This window comes from Manacus vitellinus, unplaced genomic scaffold, assembly GCF_001715985.3.
Source record: "Manacus vitellinus isolate BGI_N305 unplaced genomic scaffold, ASM171598v3 scaffold_33_pilon, whole genome shotgun sequence".
NCBI classification, from domain to species: domain Eukaryota; kingdom Metazoa; phylum Chordata; class Aves; order Passeriformes; family Pipridae; genus Manacus; species Manacus vitellinus.
The window spans coordinates 6,358,632-6,374,098 of record NW_021940478.1 but is presented as its reverse complement, the minus strand read 5'-3'; the positions used below and the strand labels follow the sequence as shown (position 1 = coordinate 6,374,098).

General features: G+C 39.9%; 1 protein-coding gene across 1 annotated transcript; it reads left to right on the top strand.

Annotated features, from left to right (window-relative positions):
• Nucleotides 1–401: 401 nt before the first annotated feature.
• On the top strand, nt 402–14,924 carry WRNIP1 (WRN helicase interacting protein 1). Its single transcript, XM_029961400.1, has 7 exons — nt 402–487; nt 704–917; nt 1,914–2,158; nt 7,601–7,830; nt 12,173–12,328; nt 13,185–13,264; nt 13,751–14,924. The coding sequence occupies exons 1-7, from the start codon at nt 402–404 to the stop codon at nt 14,024–14,026; spliced, it is 1,287 nt and encodes a 428-aa protein (XP_029817260.1). The 3' UTR covers nt 14,027–14,924.
• The last annotated feature ends 543 nt before the right edge of the window (nt 14,925–15,467 follow it).

Below are 15,467 nucleotides of genomic sequence, written 5' to 3'. Positions count from 1 at the left end.
GACCCAAGGGAATGGCCTGAAGTTGTGTCAGGGGAGGTTTAGGTTGGATATGAGAATAGAGATAGAGAAAGGTTCTTCACTCAGAGGGTGGTTGGGCACTGGAACAGGCTCCCTAGGGAAGTGGTCACAGCACCAAGTCTGCCAGAGTTCAAGAAGCTTTTGGATGATACCCTCAGGTACATGGTGTGACTCTTGGGGCTGGTCCTGTGCAGGGCTAAGGGTTGGACCTGGTGATCCTTGTGGGTCCCTTCCAACTCAGCATATTCTGTGAATCTGTGAAATGTGGTTGCACTGTAAACTCTGCTGCAGGTGTCTTGGGATAGTCCAGCTCTTTAGCTATTAACATACTTTACAAAATAACTGCACAGTGAATTGCAGTCAGCCTGTCTTCTGTGACAGATATGTATTTGGCAAAGAGTTCTTCTTCCATGATAAAGGAGACAGCTGTCATTGCTGGCCTTTTCAGTATTGAGACTCACAGGGTCTGGTACGTAAAAGTGCAGGCATTAGAAATGCAGCAGAGGAATTGGCAGCTACCTCTAGCAGGAAGTTTAGAAGTCTTCAATGTGCTAGAATAACATGGACTAAAATGGCTTACTGTATAAACTGTCAACACTGTCCCCATGTCCAAAAAATATAGCTTTGCTCTTTACATATTTTCTTCAAATAGGTACTTTCTGTGTCCAAAATGATTTTTACAAAGCTTTCTCCTATTACTGTTTCAGACTACGCTAGCACACATCATAGCCAACAACAGCAAAAAGAATGGCACAAGGTTTGTGACACTGTCAGCCACAAGTGCCAAGACAAATGATGTTCGAGATGTCATCAGCCAAGCTCAGAATGAAAGAAGGCTCTTCAAGAGAAAAACTATCCTCTTTATTGACGAGATCCATCGTTTCAATAAGTCTCAGCAGGTATTGTACTACACCGCTTTTTGAAAAAAGCTTTTGTCAGCACTTCTGTAAAATTTCCTACTTTGCTTTAAGATGATACCTTCCTTTGGGCTTTTGATTTCAATGTTAATGTTTTTAGTAGGTGAATTAGGAAGAAACATAAAAATTAAATTCCTTAACTTACTTCCAACCAGCATTTAATTATTGTGATTCAAAGATATAAATGAAAGGCTGAGTTATAGTTGACTTACATGCGAGTCCTTATATGATATTTTTATGAAATTTTATTTCTGCCAAGTCATGTTAGTAGTATTTGCTGCACACATCTTCATTTCAGCCTCCACCTCATGGTAGCATTCTGTATTACCTTTAAAAAGGTCTGGAATGTGAATGTGCCAAGGGTATGTATTTTAATGTTGTCCCCTCTACTCTGTGAGAAAAAGTAAGGCATGGCATGGTGCTTTGGGATAACGCTGCAGCCATCACTTGGGTATTTTTTTTCTTTTTCCTTTTCTAATTATACGGTTTCTTTAGTTGTAACATAAAAAGTTTGAATACTGCACTACAAGTTACAGTTTTTATATTGAACTGTACTGCAATCTTCCTGTAGTTTTTTGAGCCATCCTTTAGAATTATGTAGGGAATTGTAGCCCCAAAGGTTGGTTCATAGCGTAGCCTCACTATTCATAATACTTGATAAGGCAATTTCATGATTTCTTATGAAATTTGCCAAGCAATAAATCAAATCCCTATAAATAAACTAAAAATTTGCAGATTTTTTTACCCTGTTTTCATCGGGTGAGGTCATTCTCATTCCAACCATTTGTTATTAAGATGAACAGCCTGTAGCATGTTAGGTGCATGAAATTAAATCATTTACTTATCTGCGCAGATGAACTGCCTTGTCAGGGAACCCAAAGACTCACAAGATGCAAAAAAGCCACAGCTTACTCACCTGGGATGTTTCAGGTTGTCATTGATCGAGATCAGCTTTTTCTGCTTCCCTCCCATCCTCAGGACACTTTCCTTCCTCACGTCGAGTGCGGGACAGTGACCCTGATAGGAGCGACCACAGAAAACCCTTCCTTCCAAGTCAACGCCGCTCTTCTGAGCCGGTGCCGGGTGATTGTCCTGGAGAAGCTCTCAGTGGAAGCAATGGAGGCAATTCTGATGCGGGCCGTCAGGTCCTTAGGGGTCCAGGTTTTGGGCCAGGGCGACCAGCACAACAGCTCTGCAACTGGCAGCGGCAGTGAGAGCTCCGAGTGAGTACTTTATGGGCTGCAGGGTGTTAACGCACACGGCCTGAGGAGTTGACTGCCTGCCAGGGAGAGAATGAAGCAGTTGGGGGGTGGGAAGAGAAACCCTAGCCACTTCTGATAGTAAAGAAAAGAAGTGGCAGCATATGGCAGGGGCGGGGGTGACAGGAGGGAGAGAATTCAAAGCATTGGCTCTCTCCATCCAAAACATAATCTTACCGTCTGGATTAGGAGAGAATCTTATGCTTGGATCTGTAGCTCCTGACTCACCCTCACAGGATATTTAAATCCATTCTGCTGCTGAGGATTTGCTGTGGAAGTCTGTAACTGGGTCTTTGTCATGTCCTAGTGTGTGTTACTTCTTGTTACCAGTTGTAAAAGCATCATGTTACCATTCAGTAGTGGACCAAGTATCCCCTCTTAATTAATTTGAAAGTGCCTGACAAAAGTTTGTTGTTTTCTGAGAATTTTTTTTTAATATGATCAGGGAGGATGCTGCTGCTCCTATTCTTTAGTTGCAGGATTTGTGCTGTGCTACATTTTATGGTATCCTTTGAGGAGAGGAGGCTGTTGCTGTGAGATGTCAAGAGACTTCGTTTTTCTCTGCTCCTTAATGTCCAGGCCAGATAGAGTCACATTAAATACTTGAGAAAATTTTGGAAAAAGACAAGGTCCGGATTTGTCCGTAAGGGATGTTATCTGCCTTCTGAAATGGAAGGCTGGCAAATAAGCGTAATGCTTGGTACTGTGGTATTCACATGCAGGCTCTTACACTTCCTTCATGTTGGTTCTTGGCTACACTACTAGTAATTTACAGTGCATTGACAAGGTGGTGATTGGCAGGCAGTCTGTATGAAATAAATGAGAGGGAATCCGCTTGAACTTTATCACAGAATGTAAGCACTAAGAATCACCAATCTGAATGCTGAGGTCAGGGCTGTAAGGAAAGGTATTTCTTTTTTGATTTTAGATTACCCTGCCTCATAGTTTACTCATTTGTTGCTTTTACATGTTGTAGTAATGTGAATTTTAGAAGAGAAGGGAGTACTGCATGTCAGCCTTAATGTAATGGCACAGCTGTGGTTGTGGCTACACCCTGACTGGGGTTCAGAGACTTTCTTTGCTGCACAGGATTAAAGTACAAGGCATAGTTTCAGCTGCAGTTGTTTGGGTTTGGGTTTCGCTAGACTCTGTATCTGTAACCTTCCAATAGCTATGGGTGATTTAAACAGCATAGTGTAGTGCTTCATCAAACTGAAAGAAGTCTGGCAGGCAGACTGTCAGACTAACACAGTTTCAGTAATCTCTCCATGAAGAGAAAGGGCCACACTCCAATGGTTAATGTGGGAGTCAAGCTTTTGAAAATAAAAATAGGGGTTTGAATTGAGGAGAGTCTGTTGCAGTTGTGTGTCAGGTCTTGTCTTTTCTGACACTGTCTGGTTCTGGTCCACAGAGGCTACATAGAGTTGCTGATGACTTAGGTTTTTTATAATCCATCCTGTCCCTTACTGTGGTTCTGGTTTTGGCCGCCTCATGAATTCCATCTTCTTGCTTTGCTTCACTGTTCATACCATTTCTGCTCTTTCATTTCTTTTCCACCTACTACTCCGCAGGAGCAGCTGTCTCATACCTTTTGACCACCCTGCTTCCATGACGCAGGACTGTCATTAGATGCAGGAAGGTAACTGTTCATGATGTCTTGAGGAATAAATTAAAGTCACTAGTTACAATTGATTTGGTCGTTAACTGTGCTCACATTTGTTCCAGAGTTAGAAAAGGAACTGTAAGGCAGTGTGTCCCCAGATGGTGGGGTATGACCACTTTGAAAATGTTGCAGAGATCTAGCCAGAAGGCACAAGATATGTGTACATTGAATTTTGGACTTAATTTCCCATGTGAGTCCCTTTTTCCAAGCCACAGTATGAAGTACTGAATGTGCTGCTTGGCCTCAGTTTTTCAGATGGTTTTGGTATCACATCACTTGTCTGACATGACGACTTACCTAAATGAGATTCTGAAGAAGAGCATGATTCTTTGTGGTCTCTCCTACTACCTTGAAGAATAAGATGAGGGGTGAATCTTCCTTAGTCTCCACAGGCATCTTCTGTGCTCAAAAAGAATGCAGCCATCACTTTGTGATTCAATGGTTTCATCATTGGCACTCCACAAGGAAAATGTGCTCTACCCAAATCTGTTCTCTTAAATTTTCTTGGTGGATTTTTCTTATCTTTCTTCCACCATTGTTGCAGGCTTCTGATAGGGTTAGGTCACCTGGCTTCTCTTTCATTCCACTGTTGCCTTTTCTTGCTCTAAAGCTGAAACAGAACTAGCAGGAGGTATTACCTACTTTGGCATCTTTGTTGTGTCATCATGGCTCATAAAGCTTCTTTGACAGTTTTTATGTTAGTTACTGTATTTCTTTAGGATAAGATGTGCTTTGTGTTACATTTTCACCAGCATTACTGCCATCAAACTGTGCCTATGAAGTCTGCAGTAAATCAAACTGAAAGATGGGGTAGCAGGAAAGGACAAAACATATTCAGGATGTAGAAGAGTAAGAAGTCAATATTGAAGATGCTTCATATTGCTGCACCTTTGCTTGTGCTTTCTGAAGTTTATGCTGCCTCAGTAGTAGCACAAAGTGTGCCAGGTGTACAGTAATAGTGTACACTGACACTACTACTGTGTCAGTGATGGAGGAAATCAAATTCTTTTCTTGGCTTTTTATTTTTATCATTCCAGTGCTGCCCTCAGAGTGGTAGCTCTAATTGAAGTCAGGCAGTAAACTGGATAGTGGATTAATGTCTTTGAAGTTAGATAGCACAGAAGGCACTCAGCTGAGGGAAATGAAAGGATTCCCGGTTTCCTGTTGGCAAGCTCAGACATCATGCAGTTCATCTAGTTACTGACTGTATCACAAGTTCTGACACGTTTTAAATTCACTGGCTTGTAAATCACAACACTGAAGATGGAATTCCTTTGGGTCTTCAGTGTTCAATACCCCTTTGAAAATTACTCCTTATTTGGAACATCTATCCAATTTCCTTGCAGGAAATGAGTTGCTGAGGTGAGAGGTGAATTTCGCCATGGAAGTGGACAAGATCTTTGCTTGTAACCAGATTTTCCATACTTTCTTGTGAATATTTGTTTCAGTTTCTGTGATATAAATTGCTTGTGTTGAGCAAGCAGGGCACTTAGAGTCCTAGAGTGAAATTGAGGAGACAGGAATACAACTCAGCTTTTTTTGCCAAACTTCTAGTTAGCAGATAAATGGCAAAAGTGCCCTGAGGCCTCAACTTGGTTTGGTACAGACTGTATGCAGCTTCTTCCAAGTGTAGTACCTGCTTTTTAATACTTTCAGCACTTTCCTTCCACTTGGCAGTCGCTGTGTGTGTTGGTGGTGGGTGTCAGTTTGAGGAGGCCTCAAGTGCATGGTGTTCTTCTCTGCAAACAGAGGGCAAAGAACTTAGTCCTTTCAGGTGAAACCTTCTGTTCAGTATGCCCTGCTGGTGTATCCGAAGTGTTTATTCAGTGTACTGTATATTTGGTTTTGTTCCCTGTTGATGAAGGTAATAGCATCAGGATGTCTGTGTGTAGCGCCTGCTGTTTTTTTAAAAATTGATTTTGCTTCCCTTGCTGGCTTTTTTCAATGCATATGAAAAATCTGATGCCTGTCTGTACTGCTGAGGCATGAACGTTGCTCCTTGATTTCAAGGAATTTGATGCCTGAGATAATTGACTGTGCTGTTGTATTCTTCTGTTTCCTCATTCAAACACAAAGATGGTGTTTGAAGCACCTGGCGAAAGTGCCACTGTATGTGTGTTAAATTTTTTTCCTAGCTTTATCAAATAGAGAAGAAATGAGAAGATGGAAAAAAGGTATGATGAGATGTGTATATAGATTTATTTTTCCCACAGGGTGTGATTCCTGCTGCCTACTCTCTGCAGCATGGGTTTTGCCCCTAGAAGACATTTGTTAGCCTTCACTTGCAGTGGTGTGGATTAAGATTGCAGCTCTACTAGCTTTTTGCTCTTATGTGTTGCCCTGAGAGGACTCAAATATTAACTGTAGAAATTTTTCCAGGACTTACAGTCCTTTTCTTTTGTGTGACAAGTGCAAAGTGGGTTTGCAAGGAGGAAGAGTCAAGTAATGAAGATCAGATCAGTGGGTACATGTTCCTGGGACACTTGGGATTGTCTTTTTGTACACCACTGGTAATAACAGTAATATATCTTTTTGGTGAATGAAGTGCAGGGCTGTTGTGAATCCCTAATTATTTGACATACAAGAGCTTCATAAGAAAGTGCCTCTCACACCAAGCTCTGTGTGCTAATCCCTGCTGATACATGTCACTCTTGATTTACAGTCCAGTTACTGGAAATGGCTCAGTTAGGCCATTACTTAATGCCATGTTTTAACTCCATTAGCTACTGTTTCCAATCAAATCAGTTGTATCCTCTGCCTGGCAAACATCGTAGGTGTTACCTTGTCTACCTAACTAAAGTTTGAGGGTTAAATCCTCAACAGTATGTCTGTGACATGTGCAGGGGTGAGCTGGTTTGTATGTACCCCAACAGTGGGGACTGCAGCTCGCTAGATGAAAACCTGGAGACAAAGCTTGAGGACTTTGTTGTTCTCCCAGAGTTTTCATAGACCCACTATGAGATCTCAGGAGATTCTTCACCTGCAGCTCCATTTCTTAGCTCTTCCCATGTTGTTCATTCATATTGTGAGTTTGCTGAAATTTGGCCTTTTTCATGTATTTGTATAGTCCTGGCACACTTAGAGTAGTAGATGGCAAGAAAAGTGACATGCATGTATTGGGATGCCATTTCTTTATAGGAAGATTTTTTTTTTGTACCCCACTGACTAAAGCTGTAATACCATACCAAAAAAAGAAAAGCAGGATGCATATACTTTACAATGTAAACAATCCTTCCAGTTGCTGCTTTTTAAAGAAAACAGCAGCTCTTGCTATTGATAGTTAGTTCAAAACCGTATGCTAATTACTTTATAACTCACTATATTCTCTCAGCTGCATTTGGATAGCTTTCTACCTTTTCATTGTTCTTCCAACAAGGAATTTGAAATGGTGATGGAGTAAAACCTTGTGTAAAGTTCAACTGGCTGTGTGAGAATTGTACTCTGGCAAAAACCTAACCCTAGTTTCCATTGAGTTTAATGAGGTAGGAAAAATAAGGGGGTCAAATAGATGAGAGTTCATCCCTAGATTTTTCATGTGCAATTTTATTTAACAGGCATTGGATCAGGAGGAAGAGGGTTGGGTCCCACAGTGTTCTCCTTGGCTCTGCAGTACTTAATCGTGGCAGGATGAGTTAAGAATGAATCTTAAGCCCAGCTGCATCTCAACAAACTTTGTAAAGAAACATCATCCCTGGCATAATAAGCATGATGGGGGCTCATGTTGTGTGGTTATTCTATTGCAGATTCCCGGTGTTCATAGAGGCCAAAGCTCTAAACACACTTGCCTACCTTTGCGACGGTGATGCAAGGACTGGACTGAATGGACTCCAGTTAGCAGTTCAGGCCAGATTAGCAGCAGGGAAGACCACTTCTTTGAATATTACCAAAGATGGTTCTGCAGATGGCATTCTGATAACAGAAGAGCACGTAAAGGAAGGGCTCCAGCGATCCCACATCCTGTATGACCGAGCAGGTGAGTACCTGATACAGTTGCTGAAATGCAGTGTTCTTAAGAGGTGATAGTCTCTGTAATTTCTTTTTCTTCTCCCTTTTTCATACCAGATGCTCTAGTGAAACAGTGGTTTGCCCTAGAAAGTAGTTTTCCTGTACAATGCAGTTCAGCCAGAAATTCCTTCTAAACAGGGTTTCCTCTCAGCATTTAGGAAGTGTAGATTAGCTGAAAAACACATTTGCTGCCCTGAAAACAGTTGCATGGTGGAATTATTTGTTATTTAAGGTTATTAGAATATTGTCTTCTACGAGAATTGCAATGTAAAGAAGGCGAAGAATTTGATGAGAACATTTTTCTTGGAGGGTTAGGTATCTTCCATTGCACTTCTACTCCTTTGAAAGTCTTGAAAGTGCTCACATTCGCAGCAATATGTTACATCAAAACCTGAGCAGTTAGCTTTATTTTTAGAGTTGCTTTTTAAGGTAATGAATTTTGTAGCTTGCTTAGGGCAGGTCATATAAATCTAATTACTTGAATGACCATCCAGGGTAGTATCAAATGATTATGCCAAGCAGTATTTAAAGAACTGATTGATTTTTTTTTTTTTTTACCACTGTATCTGAAATGCTTAATTAGCTACCGCTGTTCAAAAACCTGTGATAAGAGGTTTCTTGAGGTTGGTTGTAACATATGCCTGCTTGCAGCCTTCCAAGGAAATAATGATGACTCACTGTCAGGAGCAAGGCAGCTGAGCAGATACTATAGAATGGCAACTGAGAAGTTCAGGCTAGGCAGGGGGAGGGAGAAGAAAAATTTTATGAAGTCTGTGGCAGGAAGAGATCATGACTGGAAGGAAGCGGAAAATCTGACCGGTTTGCCAGTGTGAGTCTCTTGTGCCATGTAGGTCCCTTGTGTGTTTGCTGTCTCCTTGTGGCCACTGTCATGAAGAACTCTTGACTGTGTCCGTTGCTCCCAGCCCTCCTATGCCTTCTTGCTCTCTTAGAGATGGCACACAGTGCCTCTTCCTGAGGCTTGCATCCAATCTAGGTGGCATGTGTCAGGCCCTTCTCTGTTACAGAAACCCTTGTTGTGGATTATTGTGGGGTTTTTTGGTCAGAGATTTTCAGAGAGTGGTGAAAGCAATGAAAATTTAGTTTTTCTTGGTTGTACACATGTCAAAGAGCCTGCCACAGATGTTGTCATAGCAGCAGGTTGCCCGAGTACTTGTCTTTACAGAATTTCTGTCTTCTGTGGAGTAGACCGTGTCTTGGTTGACCACTTCTGTCCATAGCAGAGTAAGTTGTTTGTCCTTTTGTGTACAAAGGGCTTCTGAAGTGATGCTACTATATAAAGGTTTTTTTAATTGTAGCATGTTTTAGCTAATAAATTTTGAGTCACAGTTGTGGTGCTGGAATCTACAATGCTCTAAAATAAAATGCTTCAGCCTTATAAAGTGGAAGGACATGATGCTGTCTAATCATGATAGCAGCAGCATACATGTTCATGTAGTGTGTTCGTGTAGAGAGCACCATATAATTGATTAGTGTTCAAAGTTGAGTAAATATGGAATTTTGATTTTACATGTTTATTTTTTTTTTGTTACCTTCTGCAAAATTTGCCAAATACATGTAGTTGGGCATTCTCTTCTGTACTTTTGTCAAGTAATCTAGGGAAGAAAATATTCATAATCTGGTTGTTAGGATGTTGTTCTGATATGTGTGCAGACATGTTTAGCTGGAAGGACAAAGAAACAACTTTAATCAAAGTTCACTGCCAACAACCATCTTTTTTTCCAGCTTAATTTTGTTCTGCTGGACCAGAACGAGAAGTCTTTTTATCTGTGCTGTTGCTCTAGTCCTACTTTCAAGACTTTCTTCTACCCTTTATTAATGAGCAGCTAAGATAGAAAACTGTGAGGTGGGGACTGTGATTTTACTTTTACCCACTACCTTACTAATAAGGAATGGCTTAAGAACTCCAAATATTAATTATGGACAGTGAGTGACACCTTTTCCCAGTTGTCTACCAATAAGTCTCTAGATAAATTGGCGTCTTAAATTAGCCTGAAAACTCTTCATGAGCACATAAAGCAGTTTATGGGCATATATCAACAAGATTTGTGCATCTGTATATGTTAGACACTAGAAAATCCTCCCCTTCACAAAGCCTCTTGTGTAGTATCTTGTTTCAGAAAGGTATTTGCCTTTGTGGGAACTGCATAGAGCAAATGCACTTTGATTCCAAAAACTCTTTATAGTTTTGATTTTGAGAGGTATCTGGGATGCAGAACAGCAGTGATAGATAAGCTGGTATGTGTCTGTCTCTCAGCTGAATTGATAAGGCCAAAATCTATATGTTGGCTAACCAGAGTGAGGGACAGAGCTAATAAATAAAGGTCTAATAAAAGTTCTAATTTTTTTTAAGCTGCTTCTGGTATCTCAAATGAGATATCTATAAAATATATTTTTTAAAATGGAAATATAACACTTCTGTCCAATGTGCCACTGTATTTTGTCTTTAATTGAAACTGCATTTAATGCAGTTTTTCTGAAGAAGTCTCAAGTCTTTGTGTATAAGTATTGTCATTATGTTAATGGCTCAGTCACCAAAATTAACTTTGTGAGGAAGGAAATAAAGGGAGAAGAAAACTGTTCCCTTTCTCAGCCTGCAGAATCTGAAACCCCCTGCAGGTATATATATCTAGTCCCAACCTATCCACTGCATTCCTTCTGCCTCTCCAGCTGATGTCTCCAAATATGACACTTTACAGTAGCCCAAACAGCATATAAAAAAGCAGTCCAGCAGAAGAATCTGGGCGAGTGCAACCTCTGGAGATATTTAAAAACCATCTTTCTTACTTTTAAGAGACTAAGAGACGCCTCTTCCAAGAGGACGATGCGAGTTCAGCTGCTTAGGTTTATTGCTACTAACTCAAGTGTCATGATGGAGCATGGACATGCTGTTTGTGTTGGCAGGAGTAATGGCTGCATACCACAGGGCTCTTTGTGTGGAGTCCTAGCAAAAATAGCTGTCTGTCGGCCTGTGTTTGCCAGCATCGCGTGTGTTGAATTCTCCGCAGAACTGCACTCCAGCATGAGCAGAGATGGAGGAAGGTGGACCCAGTTTCTGACCTGGGAGGTGGAGGTCTTGCTGGCTGTGAAAGGAGCAACTGCAGCATTGTGGGGATTTCGGTTTTCAAACTCATCCATGCAGCCTTTTATTTTGCAGGGCCTACAAGTGATGGTGGTGTGTTCTGATATGGCCCTCAGGCTGTAAATCCTTTTAGCCTGAGGAAAAGGAGAAATATTAACAGATGGCTGTGCATGCAGCCAGTTGCCTTTATAATACATGCTTAGCTGTGAGCCAAGGAATGCCAGGCACTTTAAAAAGTAAGAAGGGCAGATTACATGGAAAGTTTAACAACAATACTGTGCCAAAATGCTCTTGCAAGTTTGATTAAAATAAATGTGTAAGAATCAAAACCAGCCGCACAGAGAAAAATTGTAAGCAGGAAGGCTCTTTTTCAGTGTTTGTAATATTGAACCTCTATTTTTAAGTGTATCCTTAAAAGATCTGTGTAATAGATTTGTTTCTTCTTGGAGTCCATATCTAATCAAATACTACACTTTAATATTAAAAAAAAAAATCCCTGTAATTCATTCAGTCTTCTCACTTCTTATTTAGCAGTCTTGCATTTCAAGTATTGTTTGTGTAGTTTTTTTCTTTCATCTGCTTTCAGTTTTCAGGACCCTTCCAGCAGTGCAGGTTTCCACAACTGAACTCAGGATTTCTTAGGCATTTGCCAGGGTTGTGTGCTGCAATTCTTTTCTCTCGAAATTGTGTAATGTTCCATCACTGTATATCCACAGCAACATTTCATTTCCCCCTACCCCTCCCATATAATACATCAAACTCATGTTTGATTTACTGCACATTTTATTTTCAAGTTTTATCATTTATATGTGCTTATATTTTACTCTTTTGGCAATTAGGAGCTATTTAAATAGAGTCTTCTTCCTAACTGATTAAAATATCTGGGTTGGTTTTTTTTTTTGAAGGAAAGGTCATGAGGGTACAAAAAACAAATTGTTTGCCTTGCAGTGTTTTAAAAAAACACCTTCTTTTCAGTTTACAGTTGCTCTGTTTTGCTTATGTAGTTAGTGGAATGATTCATGTGGCAAACCATGAAGGCATTGAAAACATTAATGAAGGCTAACCACGTATACGTAAAAAGAACTTGAAAAAGTTTAGAACTTGAAAAGCTTAGGTTTACTGATCTAGTAAAATATATTCTGTTCTCTTGAATGCATTTCATGTAATTTCCTCCTAACAGCTTTGTACACTTCTCCCCCACTGTAAATAGGAGAAGAACATTACAATTGCATCTCTGCCCTGCACAAGTCTATGAGAGGCTCAGATGAAAATGCTTCCCTTTACTGGCTTGCTCGAATGCTTGAAGGTGGTGAGGATCCGCTTTATGTGGCAAGGAGGCTGGTGAGGTTTGCAAGTGAAGATATAGGTCAGTATTTGCAATATTTCATGTTGGAATTCTGTGTTGAATGAAGATCTGCCAAGCGTCTGGTTTCTGAAAATTGGGTTTTGAGAAAAAAAAACAAAAACAAAACTGCTATATGCAAAATAGGTACAAAATATTGAAATGCCCCACATTCAACAAAAAGCTTTGTATATGCAGGCAGAGACCTACATGCAGTGTCATTGTGAAGATTACCTGCTGCAGTAGAAACATGTTTTTGAGGTCAGGTTTGGCAGTGTATTAATATAGATTCTTTTAAACTCTGGTGGTTGTAAATCTCCAGTAACCTTGTGCCACAGAGAGTGTATTTCAGGGATGTCTGATCTTTTAATGAGTCTGGCAGGTGAATGCCTACCCTGACTTAAAAACCTCAGATTTGATAGCTGGCTCCCTAGTTGTAAGGCATCTTGCTTGACTTATCCAAAGTAGAAGGTGCAGCAACACTTTTACAACATGTGTGATGGGTGAAGAGTTAGGAGATCTGGGGAAACTATGTCTATATAGCAGTACTGTCCCATTTCTTTATCAATTCTGAAAGGTGAGAGATTCATATCTGGTCAGCTACTGCTCAGGCCACCACTGTGTGGCAGCAGATTCAATCCGTAAATTGTACCCATGACTTAGACCTTTCTTTTTTGGGGAGGGGGGACAGAAGGGAGAAGGCTTATGGGTGGAGGGAGTATATTTTATGTCTGCTATGATATTGTACCAGAAATTCCAGCATCTGAGAAAGCAACTTTGAAATTTGCATGGATATCTCACAGGAGAGGAAAAATTAAAATTGGAAAAAAAAAAAAGAGACATAAACTTTAGCCTGCTTTTATCTGATCCCTTTTTGTAGGACTGGCAGATCCTCTGGCTTTAACACAAGCAGTTGCTGCTTATCAAGGCTGTCACTTTATTGGAATGCCAGAATGTGAGGTAAAGGCTTCATTAATTCACTGATTTGAAAGTACTGCAAACTGTAAAACCTGTCTGTAACTATAAAATGTAACTGATTGCAAGGACAAAGCAAACTTAGTTACTTGTTCATTCAGCATGCCCCTTCTTTGACAGGAGAACATTGTAGCTCTTAAAATATGTGTTGTAGTTTAAAATAAAATTCACTTTATGTTACTGTGTATTTATTGTCAAAATATGATATGTGAACTTATATCATTTTGCTCTGTCCATTTTTTTCTCTCTCTTATAAATAAAATAATATATTCCAAAGTAGCTATTATTTTCTAGTAGTGAAAATCAGGAAACTGTGTTGTTGTTAAATAATAGTATTCATATTATGGTAGGATGTAGAGGTCAGTTTAAAAACATAACCCCTGCCATGCTATACAAACAACCTGAATAACAGACCTTTTCCCAAAGAGCCCAAAAGAAGTGATTTAACATTTTCCCTTTTCTTGTTTCCAGGTGATTCTAGCACAGTGTGTAGTGTACTTTGCCAGAGCACCAAAGTCTATAGAGGTGTACAGGGCATATGGCAACGTCAAAGAATGTCTGAGGATGCACACGGGACCTTTGCCACCAGTTCCACTGCACCTGAGAAATGCCCCAACAAGGCTCATGAAGAACCTGGGCTATGGCAAAGGCTACAAATATAACCCCATGTACAAGGAACCTGTAGAGCAGGACTATCTACCAGAAGAGTTGAAAGGAACAGACTTCTTTAAGGAACAGAAAACGTGACAGCTGTGCTTGGAATGGGTTTTGATTCTATGACTCATACATTTCTACTGGGAGAGAAATTCCCCTAACAGTGTCAGACATCTGTTACTGTGGTTGAAAGGATTAAGCCAATGAGCTTTTGAGATACTTCTTTATCCTCCTGGTTTTACTGCTGTTATTCTGAAGGTATTTTGTAAAGAGTTGCAGTTAGGCAATGTAGAAATGCAAACATGACCTTTAACCTTATAGTGCTGTCACTCTGTGGTTCACATGGAGAAAAAATGAGAGACTTGTATATCTGGCTCTTGCTGGGAGACAAGGAATATTACTGTGCTGCTTTTTAAAATCAGTATCAATTTCAGATTTTGAGAATGTTTATTTTCCAAGAAAATAGTAATATGTACCCCCTTTGCTAAAATACTGTAAACAAAATATAATTGCAAAGTAATTCTTCCTGTTATGATATTCCAGAGACAAATTTTGTTCAACAGTTATTACCAATAAAGCTGTTAAAAGTAGTGACTGTGTGTTTGTTTAAATACTCTTGTGACAGCAATGTAGTATTGAAAGTTTGATATCCCTTTTATTTTATTATACCTACTTTCCAGAGTAAGTTTAATTCATTTTGTAAGTAAAATAGTCATAAAAATAGCCAAATTATGTTATTTTTTGAAGTTTTATCACTTAAAATTTTAATTGTATGATGACATTTTGGGAGGGTTTTTTTTAGAGGAGATTTCTGGTAATGGAACTCATTTGTCTATTTCCAGTTGTGCATCAAGAATTTCATTAGCTTTAAATTGGAAAGCTGAGAGACACAAATTGACTTAGTGCTGTTATAATACAGAGTTTGGATTCCTCTTCCTACTGAAAACATAACAACATCCAAGATTGCTATTGACTGAACATTTCAGTAATGTTGTTATCACTGATGTCGACAACATTCTTTCATTTAAGTGCTGATTATTTTTCTTCTCCTCAATCCTCCTTAGGTGTGCAGTGGCTCAGTGTGCTGAAAAGACAGCAAGGGCTAAAACCACTGTGCTAACTTGCAGTTGGGTAGGAGAGGAGGACTGTGTTTTGTTAGAATTTCATCAGATAATTAGCAAAGAAGGTTTTAATTACTGAAATGCTGACCAGCCACTGGGGCAACTGTCCACACTTGTCAAAGTACCATGGAGTTAACTGGCCCCCAGTGATGAGGATCTACATCTGGGTTAAAAATTACCACCACCACCATAGTGCTGTGTAATTGCAGCTGGATTTGCTTGGTAACTACTCAGGGTTTGCTTGCTACCTGCCCCGCATACTTTTGTTACTGGGTCTATGCTGATTACTGGTGGACTTCAAGGATTCCTTTCCTGATCCTGCTTAGTTTGGGAAATGTGGTAAGGTCAAAATTTACAATGCTTTGTGTATAGCTTCTGGTCTTTTGCTGTTCAACTGCAAATACCATGTGTCT